Raw genomic sequence first — 19,497 nt, forward strand, 5'->3', positions numbered from 1 at the left:
AGAGGTGCTAGCTATGGTCTCTGGGGGACTATGGGTGTGGTTAGCCAGGGTTGGGGTGCTGGAATGACCTGGGCAAAGTAGTTGATTTAAGCCTGCCCAGAACTTTTGAGGGTTGTTTTGAGGGTTGTAGGAGATTTTGGTAGAAGCTTTTCTTATCCAGTAAAATAGATTTTTTTGTATCATTCCTGAGTTGACGATATTTTAGATGGTCAAGTGGGGCTTTAGTTATTCTCCAGGTGGCCCTGGTTCTTGGTTTTAATTTTAGCTTTGGTATCATTTATGAGCTATGATGCTGTACTGGATCTAGGTTTTATTGTGCGTGCTGGAGCATGAGAATCAGGGATACTTAGGAATTTAGTGTTCAAGTGATCTATGGCCTCCTCTAATGTAAAATTTTTTAGTTTTGACCAGTCAACTGCTTTTATTTCATTTTGGAGCATAGCAGCATCAAATTTTTTCCTGTTTCTAACTGTTTTATATTTGGGCTGGTGAACCAGCTGTGTACAGTTGGGGTTGGTTATTGACTAGGATCCAGACAAGGATACTTTCCCTGTTGGTCGGTTTGTTTATCCTGCTGGAGAGGTTATGGTCTCTTGAAACCCAGATAAGTTTATATGGGTGAGGGGGAGGGGGTCAGATGAGCAAGGGTGCCAGTCGGTGTTAAAGTCATCAAGAGCTATGGTTTCTTGTGGATAGGTAGTGGATAACCAGTAAAGGATATCCTCCAGGGTATTTTGGTTGTTGCCTGGCGGAATATATCCACAGACAATGTTCAAGTGTTTGTTTTTGTTAATCTGTAGTTTGGTTATGAGGAGTTCCGCATTATTGAATTGGGGAGGTTTAATGGTGTCTCTATTAACTGTTAGAGTATTTTTATAAAGGACTGCTATCTCACCACCTTTCCTAGTAGTACGGTCTAACCAGTGAATATTGTATCCTGGAGGTAATATCCCATTGTCAGTAGTACTGGGTTTTAGCCAGGTTTCCGTAAGACACATAATATCTAGGGAGTTGGGTTGCTAGGAGGGCGTGTAGGTTGGGAATCTTATTGTTAATACTTCTAATATTTAGATGAAATGCTAGGAGGGAAGTAGTGAGAGTATACATGTGTAGCTTGACTGTGTTGGCTGTGGTAGGGGAATAGAGGTTATTGGCTGAGGGTGGGCCAGAGTTGGGATGAATGTCCCCATGTGTTATAAAGTTATAGTGACACAGTTTGAGGAGTTTGTTAATTAGTTTTCTATATTCTTTGTCTTTAGGATTGTCTTGTGGCTGTACAGGGGTGGCATTTTATTGGGGTGGTATATTCAGTGTGCTGGGGATGGTAAAGTGTTTGGTGTGATGTGTGTAGTTGTGGGTGTCTGTTTGACAATTTGGGAAGTGAATACCATGGTCAAGTGTTTGTTCGTAGGCAGTGAGATGGTAAAAAAGAAACAGCATAGGCATTAGGGTAATTGGTAATTGTTTGCTTGTTTGCATTACTGTTTGAGGGCGGGCCAAGTTTTGATGGCTGACTGTGCTAACAGGGTGTGGAAGAATAGAAGAGAAGGAAATGGGTTACTGGGGAGGGCTGTTTAATGATGTGTGAGGTGCTGATTGGTACTTAGTAAGAAGGGAGTGGCAAAGTCTTGATTAAATGTAGCACTAGTGGGGGCGGGTGGAATTTGGGGGCAGGGAGGGGAGCGGAGCAAGCCCGAGCACAGCGAGGGCGAGCAGAGCGGGGCTAACACTATCTCCGAGAGTTCCTTTGGGCTTACGAATGTATGTGGGTAAGTAAGTAGTGGTTTTTGGCTGTATTTAATTTGTTTAGATTTTTGTAGTTTTACACCAGTTTTTAGGCTACCTGTAATAGGATCCTACGGGTAAGCAAGCAAATACAGCCACTATGGAGAGAGTCAAAGTTACTATGGGGACAGCCTAAAGGTGCCTTGAGACCCAGGTCAGCAGTAAACAGTACATAGGGTTTGTAATAAGTTTACTACATTATAAGGTATTAGCCTTATCAAATTCCAGGTCTGACTTCAGAGGGGATATTTTCCCAGACTAGCTTCCTTTCAGGCAGGAGATTCTATTTACTGTGGGGGGGTCTACCTAGAAACAGAAATTATAAAGAATAAGACCTTATCAGCATGTATAAGTAGTCACCAAGCATGCAGGAATTTCACATTCACATACTCTATGAGTTATACGGTAATCCAAACTCCATGCAGCTACGAAGCATGGTATTTAATCTATCTAAATGTGTAGGTCTACATACAGGGAAAATATACAACTTCAAGGACTGATTCACATTAAATAAAGACCCTACTGTAATATACTTCAGTTGCAACACACTGTAGTGCAGGTACTAAGTGTTAATTCTGTATTGACTGACACAGTAATCCTTCATTAAATAACAGTGCTATTTCATTAAACAACAGGACAACAGTTAACTACTTCGTTTTTCAATTACATCAGCCTGTTAGGTTACAAAGTAGTTATTTTAGGCTGGGAGCGGACATTCTGTAAGCCGCTTGGCTATCAGTTAACGCTATGTGGAAACACAATGCATTTACTTTAAGCATGTCATGGTAATATATTCACTGTAACTATAGCTATTTCAGGCACATGGAGTCCAAGTACAGTACCCTTAGATCATACAGTCTGCTATCAAGCCAATAATGCTATGTATTTCAAATTAAGCAATATTTGTTGTAATATCACAGTTACGCTAGCAGTGGAAAGCTCAATATTTATTAAGGGAACCATGGGATCCTTGCATAAGAAAGGCTTGTGAGAAGGGCTGTGAAATATTTGGGCTCTATAGTTTACTTATGCAAGAAAAGAAGCTGTCTGTGCATCTGGGTGTTGAAGTACTTGGTGCTCAGATGGAGGACGGAAAGGGATCAAAACAGTGTGGTTGCACTTAGGTAGTGTGAGTTTTGACATTTAAGGACAAAGACTTATAGATTTCATGAATCACTATAAAGGGTTGATATTAAAGGCTAGCACATAGACTAGGCATCCCTTGGGCAGAAATCCTTTACTCCAACTTTTGCAGAACTTGTATATTTCCCAGAATGTTGCCATTTCTGCTACATTGACAGTTCTGTGTTTGGGTTTTTATTGTGAAACCTTTTGAATTAGTTTACTATTGGAGGAACTTTGGGCAGGCCTACAATGGTTCAAAGTCCTGCAAGCATTGCTAGATTTAGCACAGGTTATGTAGAAAGACCCATGGAGATGAGCACAAATAGTGTTCAGACTCACAGAGGGGCTGCCAGTGGGAGTGGGTGTGCATCAAGGTTCAGCTTTGAGTCCATTGCTGTCCATACCAGTGATGGTCTACATTAACAAATAGGTTAGAGGTGACAGAACAACAAAGCTGCTGTATGCAAAAAATGTGGAATTACAAACATTCAAAAATTTTTGCAAATGACAAGGGAATGTATTGCAAAGCTGGAGGAACGTAGGATGAAGGTGAATGCAGAAAAGACAAGTGCCATGGTAGCAAATGTGGGCAATCAGAAGAAGCTGAAAATAAATAAAAGGGAAAACTGTGAAAAAGGTTACCATATTCAAGTATAAGGGAGGGGTGGTTGAGTAGAAGGGAAGTCTGGAGGAGATCAATGCTAGAATCAGAGGAGCTGCAGCCAAATGGCATGGAGAGATTCAGGGGTTGTGTGCAACAGAAGAGTGCATAAGAATCTGAAAATTAAGCATATAAAACAGTGGTGTAATGAGTAATTCTGCATGTTACACAAACCTGGGCAGTGAAAGCAGAGTAGTTTGGAAAGCTAGAGGTGATGCAGATGAAGTACCTGAGACAGATGGTAAGATGGTGCAGACAAAGGAATGAAGACACTAGAGCAGAAGCCAAGGTAGGTCAAATTGCAAAGAAGATTATGATAGTTCAGGCACATGTGCAGGAAAGCCGAAGACAATTTGGTGAAGATGAACTGAGAGAGATGGGAAGCTAAGACAGGAGGAAATGAGGATGTTCAGCTAAAGATGGGTAGATAGCATATTCTATCTCAGTCAGGCATAATTGTTGAAGAAGGTAAGAGAGTGGCACTGAATCAGGAGAGGTGATGACCACTGACATGGCACCCTTACCCTATGTAGAAATAAATGGCAAAAAAGTTGATTTCATGATAACAGATAGAGAAAGATCAGAGGGCACCCAGTCATTGTCATGGGAACATCATTGTTTGCAGATGATAGATTACTCATGCAGACAAAATTTGTAAAACATACCAGTTTGGGAAAGATCAGCAGCCTGAGGACAGATTGAGACCCTTAAATGTTAGTGTTGCAACTTAAAAAAATATAATGTAATAGCAAAAGAAATCCAGGGAGTCTCAAAATTCAGATTATAATGATGTGAAATTATGTTTACAAGGAAAAGTTTATCTCCCACACCACATAAAATTAGAGGGCTGCACCTTCTTTGCCGTGGTACTTGTATGTATTTATTCTGGGGGCCCTGTGCCTTGGAGTAGGGGGATTATCCTGTGGTAAAATGACATCAAACATTGTATATACACTCTGGATCTGCAGTTTCAGACTCAGTGTAGTGAAGATCACAGCAGTGGTTCTCAGAATTTCAATAGAAACTCAGAAGTCTATGTTGTGTCTCAGCAATGTGGGGGTCATGAATACCAGTACACCTAAACTTACTCTGTTGTTAATAAATTTAATAGAAAATCATCTATAAGACAGCTTCATCCATACTATATCTATAGCTCGCTCGTGTGCTCTCTCTCTCTCTCTCATTATATATATATATATATATATATATATATATATATATATATATATATATATACACATATATGTGTCTACTTTTAAATGCCATAATCTCAGAATCCCGAAGACCAAAATGTCAAGATGATAATCACACAACTTAAAATGCTGAACCTCATAAGTTTTGCCAGGGCAAGTAAACACTTGCTCAACGTGGGGAATCATGTCCTTTCTCCAATGTAGTGCAATCCCGTAGATGGTATATATAGTTGGGGGTGATGGGGTGTGGGGGTGTTGTCCCTCACATTGTTGGGATTTAGATAGTGAAGTGTGTTTTAATGTTGTTTTGGGCATGTGTTTACTTGCCCTGGGAAAACTTATGATTTAGCATTCTAAGTTTCAAGACTGTCATGTCGGTATTTTGGTCTTCAGAATTTTGAAATTACGGTATTTAGAAGTAGACCCATATTATCAATAAATATATGTATGTATATATATATATATATATATATATATATATATAGTTATTACAATCTGTGTGTGTGTGTGTGTGTGTGTGTGTGTGTGTGTGTGTGTGTATATATATATATATATATATATATATATATAGTTATTACAATCCATTTTTGACAGAAAACATGTACAATTACTATCCACCTTTGAATGGCATACAGTAAACTAAGGCTAGGGAATATATTAGAGCCTGGTTTCTGTGATCAATATAATACCTTATACTGTAGGGTTAAAGAACATAGTCCATGGCTTGTATCTTTACAGCTCGTTAGAAATTCTTTCCCTAAATCTAAGTTTCTCACACACCAGACTACTGCACTCAAACAAACAGATACAGATGCAATTTATTATTGCCATTATGGCCTGAGTCAGTACTGGAATGGTTAAAAATATACTCCACACTTATCTTTATCATGCCTCATGTACTCCAGCAGGGGTAGTGCAGTAACAAGTGCTGTTCACTAACATACCTTAGCTCATGACTAGAGTGAATACTGTTACATTGCATTACATTGTATATAGTAATCATGGTTTAATTAGTTCTTGTCTTATTTAATTCTCTAACTGTACAACTGATTGTTATGCTAACAGTTTATCTTAATAGTCAGTGTGCCTTATTCACCCAGGCAGTTAATTTAAGCTGTACATGCTAAAGATTGTTTAGTTAATTAGGTTAAACCATTTCCAGTTATATTTTCATACTAAGTTCTGAAATGCTTCCCATATTGCTTTGTTAATTTGGAAGTTTCATTAGTTGCACTGGAGATGTTCTCCCTACCACAACTTTGCCGTAGATAGACCAAGTCAGGCTGGATAGCCCTTTTACAGAAAAAAAACAAGCAAACACATAAAAGTATTGAACTATGACTGATGAAATCTTTTATGTAATGAACATTTTGTAGTCAAAAAGAACATTACACATTTTTTTCTAGTTAAGAGGGCAGATGTATTTTTTTCACTGCTATATTAATGTAATCATTTGATATTTATGATGGGAAAAATCATTTTAGTTGTAAAAGAATGATGCAATGGGCTGACTAGCCTATGCTGTTAGTAATGTACATGGAGTATATTTCAAGCATATTCACATGATTTACTACCAAATATGACATCACTCTGGTCTAATCATGCAGTAATACAGAGTTGATGTCACATAAATGATGTAAAGCTCTTTTTTGTCTTACAGGCATATATAAGATCAAATTGCAGCTCAGTTGATCAGTCACCTTATAGTTAGATAAATATTAAAAATTAACCAGGAGGCATGGCCTGGTAGACTGACTGAAATACATCTCATACATCTTAAGATGCCTGTACCCTTTATTTGTCATTGTAGTGAGAACAAATATATTTTTCCCATCAATGAGTTTAGGAAGCAAGTAAACATGACTTTAGCATTTGCAAGATGTTGATATAATAATTACAGCACATATAAACTCATGTTTATTCTATCTTTTAGTTTGCTTTCTTATCCCTTCTGCACTGCAGTGTTTTACCACACTGTACAATGTTTGTTAAATTCCTTAACAGGGCACTTCTATGGGCTAGGCTTGTAAAGGCTCCAGGCCATTAGCCTAGTACACACCTATGAACATATGAACCACCTATGAACCTATATAAATAGGTTTTAGACAAATCTGACTGAAAATTATAAGTGAAATACAGTAAACTATTTATTCTTCCTTGTTTCACCATTTTAACCATAAATTTAAGTAAAAATAAATACTTACTCACCTTCTAATGATGCACAGAAGGAAAATACAGCCAATTATCACCACTGATATTCCAATTGCTATTAATGCTTCAGTTGCAGCTAATAAGGTAGGTGTCTCTGAAATATATTTTTGGAAAGAAACATATAAGGTCAATAACTTGTAGCATGGTTATGAAGATGAAGTCTGTCTAATACTTTTACAGCAATAACATCTAAGGGAATGTAATTTGTATCTAGCATTTGTTTCAATACTGATATCATACAAATGTACAGAGATTTGAAAAGCAGCATGTTTGTTAGGTTTAGATTATGGAGTGATAATTCAATGCAGACAGAGTGTCTTATGCAATTATTTAATTTCCTTTAACGACTGGCTGCCACAGAATTGACAGTATTCTTGAAAACATTACATTTTATTCAGAACTGGAGTTGTTGTGTGTTCCTTGTATAATTTAAGGTTGGGTGGGGCTCCAAAAGTACCAAATAGGCAATCCTGATTAGATGACTTGCTCAGTGTCACACAGCAGGCAAATGGACGATTAAGCAATCAATCAAACACCAAAGTGCAGGAAGCAGCTTGTTAACAGCCAATAGCTGTAATCCTCTATATTAAGTGCCAGGTTCTGAGCCTCTGCATAGGTCCTTTTCCTGAACACAAAACATGAGGATTTCTACATGACTGTCTTCTATTTGTTGATGATAAATCCATGCTTCAATGGACTGAGTTTTAATAAACTGGTAGATATGGTTCCATCACAGAAATGAGACTTAGCAGTGATCAGTGGTAATATGCATCACCTTCACATAATGGTGATTACTGACATTAGTAACAAAACCAGAGTCTCATTGAAAAATGTGTTTAAGCAATTTTGGTGGGGATTACATCCCTGCACTCTCTAAGATGGTGGTCTATGGCCCACACATCCCTTCTCCTTAACTATAATAACTTCAGGATGTTTGTACCGTAGAGTAAGGAGTTCTCCAAGACACTGCAGTACCATTTGGTATCAACATCACAACAATCACACTTCTCTTGTCATACTTATGCCTGATATGCAACAGATATCAATGGCTGACATTTATAATTTGCAGAATTATCACTTTATATTACCAGCAATTGCTGATGTACTTCACAGCATCCAGATCTGCTGAACTGCTAAAATATTTGAAAGCCCTGCCTTGTTACCTGTCATTTGTTCACTGCATGAATGAGCTCAAGGTAATCAGTATTGTAAGAGAAGGGAATTAGTTCAGTTTTGAGAAAATACTGAAACATACATTTTAGAAAGTAAAATGATAGTTATAATTCTATATGAATCGTATCAAAACAATTTTTTATAGCATAACATACAACTTGCCATAAGAATTACTATATGAAACAGTCTGTTTCTAGAGGTCATAGCACAATGCTAACAGTTTTAGGTTTCTAATCATTCATGATCATGAGAAAGTCTGTATTGCTGCAAGAAGCAGTGGATTTATCTCACATTTATCTGTTGAAAGCAAAAAGAGAATGTGACAGACAGATAGAGCAACACAGGTCCATCATTTGGTATGTGAATAAGAGGAGTTGAGCTCCAAATATATATAAAAAAAAATCACGGTAATCATGGACTCAATTACCTTTGTTCACAACAAGGTGACCATTGACCACCATGTCCCTGCAGTAATTAGAAAATCCATCTGCCAGAACCATGGCTAGATTTGTTGGCCCCTTGTGTAGTTTGTTTCTTAAACTGAAAACTACTCTGCAAAAACATGAGTAGCAAAAATAAAACCTTCTCAAAGTTGAAGCATTGAAGTCATGTGATCATAGTAAGCTGCATCATGCAACATAAAACAATGCCAGTACTGCACTCCTGCTCCTTCACTTCTTCACTAATGCACTGCTGCACCATTGGCACTTCATGCACCCTAGCAGCATGCACCCAGGACAGCTGTCCCTTTACTTTGCTTTAGCTGTAGCTCTGCCTTCTACCTTGCACAAATGATTCTAAATGGTATCTCCTGAAGGTCCAAAGTAGTTATTCTCCAACTTCATTGCTGCATTATTAGATCAACCTTTGAATATTTAATACTGTACATTCATATTATATACAGCACTGAGCACCTAAACCAACATGAGAAACCTAAATATTGCCTCACCAGAAAGACCTTGTGTCCCAGTACGTTTAATTACTCTGATAGGTTAAAAGTCCTGTCCCTTTACCCAGTGTCATATAGAGTCTTGAGTGGCTATCTTAACTTAATCTTCCATGCCATGAATGACCCAGAACTCTTTGAATCCCTTTATCTACACCTGCTCTATAGACCTAAATCTATACTATCACATCAACGTGGTGCAGTCAGTATCTAATGCAACATATTCCAAATATGTGGAAGAGACTACCCTAACATTTCAAGCAGAGTGCTCCCCTCACTCATGGATGCACTTAATTTTAAGTAGAATACTTCCCTAGTAACCTGTAAAACTAGTCTGGGTGACTGGATAGAAGAGTGCAAATTTTCACCTGGGATATGTAACGTAGATTTACCAAAGTGAGATGTCGTTAATCTCCCATCAATAATGATTGAAGTGGTTTGGCACCTTGATGGTCTCCTTGGTGAAAGCATAGTAAGAAACTATTAACCTATGAACCTATGCATTACAAAAACCCGTTGCATACTGCCTCTTGGGCAAGAACACATTAATGCAGGAAGCCAGATCTTAAAGGAAAAATGTTATCCTCCTTTTAAATGATGACATTGTTACTGATATGATCAACCTTTGTCCCCTGGGAATGAATGAGTCACAGGGCAGTGGTCCTAGAGGAATGAATGGGTAACTACAGCTGCCAGTGGTGTAAACTCAGTGGTATGAGGAGGATCAGAAAATATTACGTCTGGGTGATTTTTATACAGGAAGGTGACTATACATCCAACCACTGTAAGTCAGACTTGGATCAGTCAGTCTATCAACTCACAAGCCAAGCTTCATTACTGTGTATTAAATTAGGAACATTGCAAAATATTACATTTAAATAGATAATGTAGACATGGACTGGATTTGTTATAGACTGACCTCTTTTATGTCTTCATTCTTGCTCACTGGGCTGTATAATCCTGCAAGTCTGTATTGTTTTGAGCATATATTGTAACAGATCACAAAATATTCATTGTGATCTTTTTTTTCAAGTTTTACTTTTCACTGCTCTTCATCTGTACTTTTTGTATATCTTGTTCTTTTTTCATGTCTGTAACTAAGTCATGACTGAAAAGGGGACCCAGTGGTTTTCAACTGTATATTAAATAGAATCAAATAAAATTAAACAACATCAGGGACTCTGGTTACAAATGAAGTCAAAAAGAGAAAAGTAAAACAGATATAAATAGATTAAACAAACTTCCCTGCAACAACAGGACTAACATAAAGTAAGTAGTCACAATAAGCGTTGTTAAAAAAAGTTGCATCTAAATGTACCAGCTAAAGCTTAGTTCATATCTGTCCTTCTGGAGCTACTGTTATGGGAAATCCCATGAGCCAGAGAGCTGATAAAAATGGATGATACACTGATGGCTCAAGTCTCAGTATGACAAATACTAGCAGTCCCAAGACACCCAAGTGAAGATGGTGTGATGGCTGAAAGGACAAACATTTTTTTAATACAGTAAGGACATTGTCACAGAATTAGATACCAGTACAGGACCTTTAAATTTGATTTGTTTTCTAACATGGAGCTAGTGTAGACACCACAGAACAGGAGTAATGTGAATGTTCAACAAGAAGGCTATCTGTGGAATTCAGTATCAACACCTGTCAAGCTCAGTGCTACAAAGCAAAATTATGCCATTATCATAGTAATCCAGATAAGAAAAAAAAAACAAGGCTGAAAAAAAAAATGCTGGAGTGTTGTCTTCAGGTGATATAAGGTGTCTAATATATATGATATTCTTCAGATTATGACAGCATGAATTTCCCCAAGATTATTCATGTTTGATTCAAGCCCTGCCCTATGGTCCCTATATATGATTGTATGACAGAGAACTTGAGAAGATAATGGCCCACAGAAAGCAAGAAAAGCTATGGTAATAGTCCTATATGTGTTACATTTTTGGTATATCAAACGTGGGATGACTTACAGTTTTCAATTAATTTAAAATAGACCACACCCTTTTGAGGGAAGGAGACATATATCTGTATGTCATCAACAAATCAAAACAGTTAAAGATGATGAAAGAAACCCCTCAGTGGATCCTCAAGTAGTTGACTAAGATCAGGTGGTGAGCTTTGGTCAAATGCAGCTGACACATGAAGGAGAAACAAGATGAAATAACCCTGTTTGTCTCTAGCCATTAAGTCAATCTTTAACCATTTGAATATGTACAGCATCAGAGCTTTGAAAAGGAAATATTGAGGATCACAGAAACCATGGAAATCTAAGAAAAAAATCAAGTTACCTGAGCAGCACTTTCTAAGACAGGAGAAAGGGTGGCACAGAAATGACCAGGCTGTGCAAAGATAGTACGGAGATTACTCAATAAAGAGAAAGAGCAGAGACAGCAAATGAACACAATGCTTCAGTCTTCACAAGTAAAATCATGAAGACGGTACCATGCTAGGAAGGCATCTAGGCATAGAGAGACAGATGTTCTTAGGAAGTTTAAATCACAAGGACTAGATGGCCTGCCTCATCTTTTGCTTAAAAATGTGAAAGATTTGTTGGCAGTCACCTGGGAAGTCCTGTAACAGTTCACGGGTTAGTTTAGAAATGTCAGACAATTGGAAGATTGCAGTTGTTGTACCCTTGTAAAAGAGGGGGTTGCAGAAAAAACATGGAACTACAGGCCTGTCAGCTTAATCACATTGACAGGCAAGGTGTAGAGAAAATCCTTACGGGGAAACTGGTAGCATTTCTGCAGCATAACAATCTGAAGGACAACAACATGGTTACAATTGAATTTAATAGGGGAGTACCAGCAGGCCTTGTCTGCATGGACTATAGCATCAGACCTTCTCTCAAACAGATGAATGATGGGAAAATTAGGGGAACTAGAGTTCGGACCAAGACTAAGGTACTGGGAAGTTAGATGGCTGAATAGTACAACACACGGGGATGTGGAGAGGGAAATGATGCTAGGAATAGGATGTTAACTATTGGATTACCTCAGAGGTCTGTGCTGTACCTAATAATATTCAAAATAATTGTCTCAGATTTATCTAAGGGAATTGACAATAGGAGAAATATTGTTGCTGATGACAAAAAGATAGGTGCAGCAGTGAGGGATGGGAGAATAGTCTAACAGAGGACTGGGACAGGCGGAAGAAGTGGGCAGGATGATGGCTTTTAAAGCTCAGAGGAGACAAATGCAAAAAAATAAAATATATAGCCATCAGCAACCCAGGTGTGAGATATTTGCTAGATGACATGGAGATTATGGCAAAAGAGCAGGACATAGATGAGAGGGTGCTGCTCAAAACTAGATAGGACTGCCAGGAGTGAGAAAGCAGTGGTTGCTCTGAACAGAATATTGGGATGTATCCTCAGAAGTATTGTTTCCAGAAGCAATCAAGGAATGCTTCACCCTACAGAACCATAGCTATCCCATTTCTTGAGTGTTGTGTACCACTCTGAAAACCATATAAATAAAAGAATATCAGGTAAGTGAAAAGAATTCAGAGGAATATTACATAAAAGATCATTGGATTTTTGGGAGGGAATATGACAAAATGCTAGAAGTGCTAGAGCTCTTCTAATTTAAAACAATGTGAAGCAGGTGGGACATGAGATTGTTGTGTAAGATCACATCAAGGAGATATGAATGGGGTTATCTGACAAGATGGACAGAGAGGCAAGAAAAAATCATTGACAGCAGACTGTAGGGACTAACAACTGCCTGAATCTCTATCTCTCTCGCTCTCACAGACAGGGTGGACGACCCATTGAATGGGCCCCCTGAATGAATCACAGGGAAGGAATCAACAGAAGCATTCTACTGGGTATGATGCAGAGAGGAAAAGGGAAAGGGGAAGGTAAGGATAGAGGGAAGATAGAAAGTTAAAGCATTTAAATGGGCAGGCTAGATGCGTTTACTTCCTCCTTCTTCAGCCAATCAGTTGTAATCTTTTTAATAATACTTGTAGGTTATGAACATGGGGTCCTCATCCATTCCACAAGGACATATCTGACATTACCTGCAATACTTAAGATACACTGCATGTAGCATGCACCCAGTATGCATGTTTACCATATGCATAGGCCTTGTTGTCAGTGATGTGTGTGTGTGTGCCTACCAACCAGCAAAAGCTGTGAAAAGTCCCCTCAGAAAAACTGTTAGCACAAATCGGATGTGCACTACATGAATGAATTGTGTGAACTGCACTGTTGGTGCACAGGCACATTAAAAATAATGCTCGTGTCATTACAGATCACCTATTAGTTCAGGAGCTGATAGGTCTTTTGATGTATGGTTTTGTTCCTCTGGACCAGTTGGGGCCATAGTGGCAATGGTGCAATCTAAGGTGGCTAGAGTATCATGGAAGTATGCAGTCTCACAGAATACCCTTCATGGTAGTGGTTTTCTCCCTTGTGTCCATGGGAACCGGATATGCTCCTCTAGATGGTGCAGCATGATGTTGTGGAGCTGCTTAAGTAAAAATGCCTCTTGTACTGCTCACTGGAAGGTTCTTCTAGCTAAGATGGTAAATTCTGCACATGTCTTTGTGTCCACATAATGAGAATACCACCCATACCCCTCAATTGTGCTAAAATGTGGCACAGTTTGACTAGGTCCTGAAGTACACCCTGTTAACTCTGAAATGGTGAATAATCTGATGCTTTGTCACAGGAAGGTATGTTTCTCATTGTGTGTACCTTTTCCACTGGGCAGGTAGTCATGAAACACAACATTGCCTGCTTTGCCTCTAGTTGTGGATATTAATACATACTGCTGTTGGTGTTATGCCTAACATAATTCCTGTTCTGTTCTCCAAAAATCATAGTGTTTGAACTCAGCACAAGTGCACAGTATTGCCTTTAATATGTTTCTGAGTCACTCCATTGTATTGGTCCCATAAACTTGTATTTTGTGGCATTTTTCATTTGCTTGGGGCTTCTCATTTACAAGTCATTATATGGTCATTTGCATACTCTGCATAGCATGTAGTTTCTTACATTGTGCATTTATGCTAATGGCAGTGGTAGCTGGTGACTTTAAATCAAAGGGGGGCTGCAGGAGACAGTTCAATGAGTGGGGCCAATGGGAAAGGCTGTGACCAGCTGCGTGGCGCTATGCTCAAAATCACAAAAAAATGTCACTTTAATTAAATACTCTGCCCTGGGTGCCAAACCGTCATTATGAGAGCCCAATCAAGACAAAATGAAGTGTAGAAGAAAAACAATATTTCAATGCATTGGGTACATGACAGCTTACTTAATAGCTTACCTAGATGGAAAGAAAAAGATTGTGAGGCATGAAAAAATAAATTACTTTTTAAATACATTACTGGAATGCCAGTCAAAATCAAGTATAAAAAAACAAGCAGCAGTCAACTCAAACCACTTCTGCTTGCACTGCAGTTCTAATTATAATTTATATTCAGCTTTATAAAAGTACCAAGTAACATGCTGAAAGTAGCAATCTCTGTGATACCCCACTTGTAAAAATGTTTCCTATCCAAAAAAGACCTGCTGCCTGACAACAACTATTTACTTGTTTCATGGGGAAAACATGATCAAAATAAAAAATGAACAGAAAACAAGAAACAAGCTCAAGACAAATTGCTTAAAGGATTACTGCACAGGTTATGGACCACACATGATAGATTGGCATTCTGTTTAGTTTACGGGTAAAGCCTGCAATGATGACTGCAACTCTTCAATAAATGTAATGAGCTTCTGAAAATACTGTAATCCTGTCCTTTATTACAAATACTGTCATATGCATGTCAATACCTAAGGCTTACATGTTATCTAGTTATGTAAATATTCTCTGCATGGCAACAGCAAAAAGGCTTTCAATGCTGGTAATTCTTTAACATTATGCTTATTAAAGCTTACTTGCATCTTACAATCTCAGACAAGCTTACCTGATGGTCATTAAAGCATTGTTACTTAAACACAGAGCAACAGGGACTGCAACAACATGAATTTTCTGAATAATAAGAAGCATAAATCAACAATATAAAAATATGACAGAAAACCAGAACATTCTGCAAAATTAAGGACAGATGAAAAGCCACTGTAGTACTTGTGTCTACCTTGGATGGGGGGATACTCTGCACACTTACACTGCTCCTTGCCTTGCTTGGACACATCCAGAGTCACTACATGGGGGAGTGGGGTTTAACAAGTATGTCACAATTTGAAATGTCTCTAACTGATGGTGATGGCCCTGATACATTTGTCATACCTCTCAACCTCGGAGCAAGAAATCTTGACAAAGCCATAAATAAAAGTGGGACAAAGGCCCAAAAAGAAGGACAATTTTTAAATATTGCTCTTATAAACTTAGAAAATAATAGAATAGTAGGTCTTCAAACAAAACAAACCAAACCAAACCAAACTACAAACATATTTACTCCAAATTCAATTTTTTTGAAATCTGAACATACTGCAGCATGTTTTGCCACTGAGTTGAACATATCTTTATTTTTAATAGCTAAATTATGCTCGTATATTCTACGTTTCAAAGCTCTTTTTGTTTTTCCTATATAGTATTTGAATTCTCAGTATTAGAGAAGGTTAATGAAGAGGTATTGGGAGGGGATTTGAACAACATTTTAGAATGTAAAGAAATATTGTGGCAACTTCTGCTGCTGATAAATTACTGGGACTAAATGAATCCATAAATTTGAAATGTTTTTTTATTAAATAGGTAATTTTTGGGAAGGATTAGAGTTTGTATTTACAAACAAGTTTATATGTGTATGTATGTACAATTCATTTTTAATTTATTAATTTTTCATCTTAATCATTAGATTATCATAGTGTATACATATTCATTATAGTTAAAGAGTAAATATGTTTTGTACTAGTTGATTTTTTTATTGTCTGATGTCATTTCCTGTTTTTAAGTATTTAAGGGAGCTTGGGTAGGATTGTATGTTTGTTTTCTGAAGAAGTTCACAAATTAAATTAAGTGAATGAAAACACTAATACTTGTGTCACAGTTCATCTCTTGGTAGTCTGTTTAAACGCCTAGGTTTTTTCTTTTTTAAGAATAGTAGGTCTTGCATTAGTATGAATTTCCTGAAGGGTATGAAATCTGAAACTCAACTGTCTGTCATTATTTTCTAACTTCAATCTTTAATGATTTGCCACTAAGTTGCCAGAAAACCACACTTTTTTTGAAAAATGGACCAAAAATGTGATGCTAAAATATAAACTAGCCACACAATACAGCTGAGAACCTGTCAAAGAAGGGACACATTTTTAATATTAGTACTGCTAAGCTGATCAGCTGACAAAATAAGATAATCTACATGCGTTTCTGAAATAAAAGTAATCTATAACTCTGATCATTACAATTATTTATTAATTGTAAACCCTCCACATTTTCTTCCAAAATTGGCATTTTGCAAAATGATTATTAAGGGGAGAGCAACATTTTGAGCCAGTCGGGATCGGTTGAGAGATTTGGTTATACCTAATTCTATAAAGTGATTTATTTGCACATACTTCTCAACCTCTTAATGCATGAAATCTAGAGATGGCCAAATATATTGGGAGAACATACAGACAGTGCTAAAATTGCTCTTGTATAAACTTAGACAGTTGACAGAACAACAGGTCTTGCTTTAGCATGCATTTTTCTGAAGGGTATGAAGTCTGAAACTCAATGTCTGTCATTATTTAGTGACTTCATTCCTAAATGATTTGCCAGAAAACCAAAAGTTTTATGAGTAACAAACCAAAAATAAGAAGGACAATCTATTCATTTTGTGAAAATCTGGGCAATGGAGAAGTATAGTTCAGCCAGGGCTGTCTTTGAGTTTGCCGCCTTTCCCCTCACAAAATCATGGTTGAATAGGGCCTCCCCCCTGCAGCCATTCCAATGTCCCATTACTTGGCTATTTCACCTCATTTACCATAAATACTGTGATATGCATACTGCTTTACTTCTACGATGATTTGGATTTCATTTACAAGTTGTATTTTACATTTTACTGCACAAACACTAATAGACATCTGCTAAACAAAGCAATGCAGTTTCATAATGAAAATAGACTTTGCATTAAAACTTTTCCGCCCTTGAAATTCACATTCATTGAAACAGCATTGGAACCCACATTCAAAGAAAATACATCTGGCCAGTGGCAGATAAAGATTAACTATGGGCTGTTTTCAAATCATAGACCCCTTGCACATGAAACATACATGTGTTCTTTGATACACCTTCCTGATTGTTTTAAATTATATTCCTTGTATAATACAGTACAGTTGTTAGATGACATTTTAAATTTATTGCTTTGAATATTTTTTCAGTAAACAATGAAACAAATTGCATGCACCAATAATAACAAAACTGCTCAACTCAGAACATTTCCATTATAAAAGTCTACTCAAACTTCTACAATCCACCAGTATCAGTAAATATGCACAGTATCTTCAGAAGTAAAAGTAATCTATATAATTCCACATTAAAGAGATCTGTAACTAATGAAGAGGTTGCTGCTAGCAATTAACTTCATGTTTCATTGTTTCATCTACAAATAAAATGCCTGTTGCCCTTGAGGAATAAATTACTCATGTTACATTAAAAAATGATAAGCTAATAATATTGCAATAGGGAATGGATGGCAAACTGATAAGAGATTGATAGTTACTAGGTATCTCTGCCAAAGAGGACATTTTCAGGACTGCAGCATCCACCCCCTTTAAAAGTACAACACAGTACTGCATCAGCAATGCATCTACATACTGTGGGAGTAGAACCCACAGCCTTCTGCATCAAAAGCAAGTACACTACCTTTTGTGCTATAAACAATGCAAGCACAACATAAGCAGCACTAAACTTCTCTTTCCCTGAAGCTCTTAGTTCCTTGTAAAATCCACTCGACACTCAACTGTATCTCTCAACTTTGTAGGACATGAGCACAAGAAATCTGGAAAAAGCCAAAATTTATTGGGGGGGCAAAGCCCAAAAACCAGGGACACATTTTAAATATTGCTTGTATAACCTTGGAAAGTTGCTAGAATAAAATGCTGTGCTACCACCATGCATTTCACTGCCAAGTCTTGAACCAAGGACTGTGTGCACTACAGTCAGAGCAGCATACCACTATGCCAAATCAGCTGTTTCTTGAATGATAGGAAGACTTGAAACTTAAATGGCTATCATTTAGTGAATTCAGTTCTCACCATAGCTCTCAACGTCTTAGCACAAAACACCTGGACAAAGCTAATAATGGGGGAATACAGCCCCAAAATAGGGACAAATTTCAAATATTGATCTTATAAACTTAGAAAATTTCTAGAATAAAATGTTTGGTGTTACCATGTACTTTTTGAAAAATATGAAGTCTGAAATTCAAATGTCTATCATTATTTAGTGCATTCAAAATTCGGAAAACCACAATTTTTTGAGGAACAGAACAGAACAAAAATATGAGGCAAAAATCTGAATGCTTTTCGCAAGTGGTAGTGGGTAGAGAGTTTGGGGTCTTGCTACCTGCACCCAAGGTTGAGGGCTTGAACCTGAGTTACTCTCTAGCCAGCAGTTATAGTTAAATGTGGCATTTCACACACACACACACACACACACACACACACACACACACACACACACACACACACACACACACACACTGCCAGAGTTCAAACTTAATGTTTCTCGAGTACCTACAGCCAGAGTTCAAAGTTAATGTTTCCCTAGTACCTGAGCTGTCCTCCTCTCAGCACTGGAATAAATCGTCCACAGAATAAATAACTAAGCCAGTTTCCTGTGCTCCTGTTTCTCGGTGCCAGACATTTCCCCATTCAAACGTCTGCTCTCATGCAGGACAGTTCCCCATTCAAAAGTCTGCTCTCACACGTGCGCTGCCTCTGCTCTATCCAAGCATGCACAGACTACAAACCTTGCAGTCCGATCCTCTTCCAGTCTATGCAATTGTAACCACATAGACTTCTGTGGCATCTGTAGACTGCTGCCTTTAATCCGAATCCAGACTGGTTAAACAGCAGTCTGGATTCAAGTAGTTCCGGGATTTTTTTTTTATGTTTGGTTTACAGCTGGGGATTTTTTTTTTATTTTGTTTTACAGTTGGGTGGGGGGGTTGCAGTCCTGCAGTCCAATATCATGAGCTGCCACTGGCTAATAGTGCTCTTACATCACGCACATTACTATTACATGACTGCATAGTATAATGCATCTGTTAGGTTAGTATGGAATTTATTATTTAGTGAACATTCTCATTAAATTGTTATTGCATTTATATACATAATATAATGAACTACTATTGCTAGTGAAAATGAAACCCCTTGGATATAAAACATAAATCAAAAAGTGGTTTTCTTGCATGGGATGTGAGGAATATGTAGTAAACAGATCTGTTTTTCTACAGCTTT

At 37.6% G+C, this 19,497-nt stretch overlaps 1 protein-coding gene across 1 annotated transcript in view; it reads right to left on the reverse strand.

The window, feature by feature from the left end:
- LOC122809222 (B-cell receptor CD22-like) overlaps nucleotides 1-19,497 on the reverse strand; it is a 346,467-nt gene that overhangs the window by 60,311 nt on the left and 266,659 nt on the right. The window contains exon 6 of the mRNA XM_044080536.1: nucleotides 6,973-7,069. Within this exon, the coding sequence (XP_043936471.1) occupies nucleotides 6,973-7,069 (97 nt within the window). The remainder of the gene's footprint in view (nucleotides 1-6,972; nucleotides 7,070-19,497) is intronic.

Source organism: Protopterus annectens, chromosome 8.part0, assembly GCF_019279795.1.
Source record: "Protopterus annectens isolate FY-2018-M chromosome 8.part0, PAN1.0, whole genome shotgun sequence".
In the NCBI taxonomy this organism is placed as follows: domain Eukaryota; kingdom Metazoa; phylum Chordata; order Ceratodontiformes; family Protopteridae; genus Protopterus; species Protopterus annectens.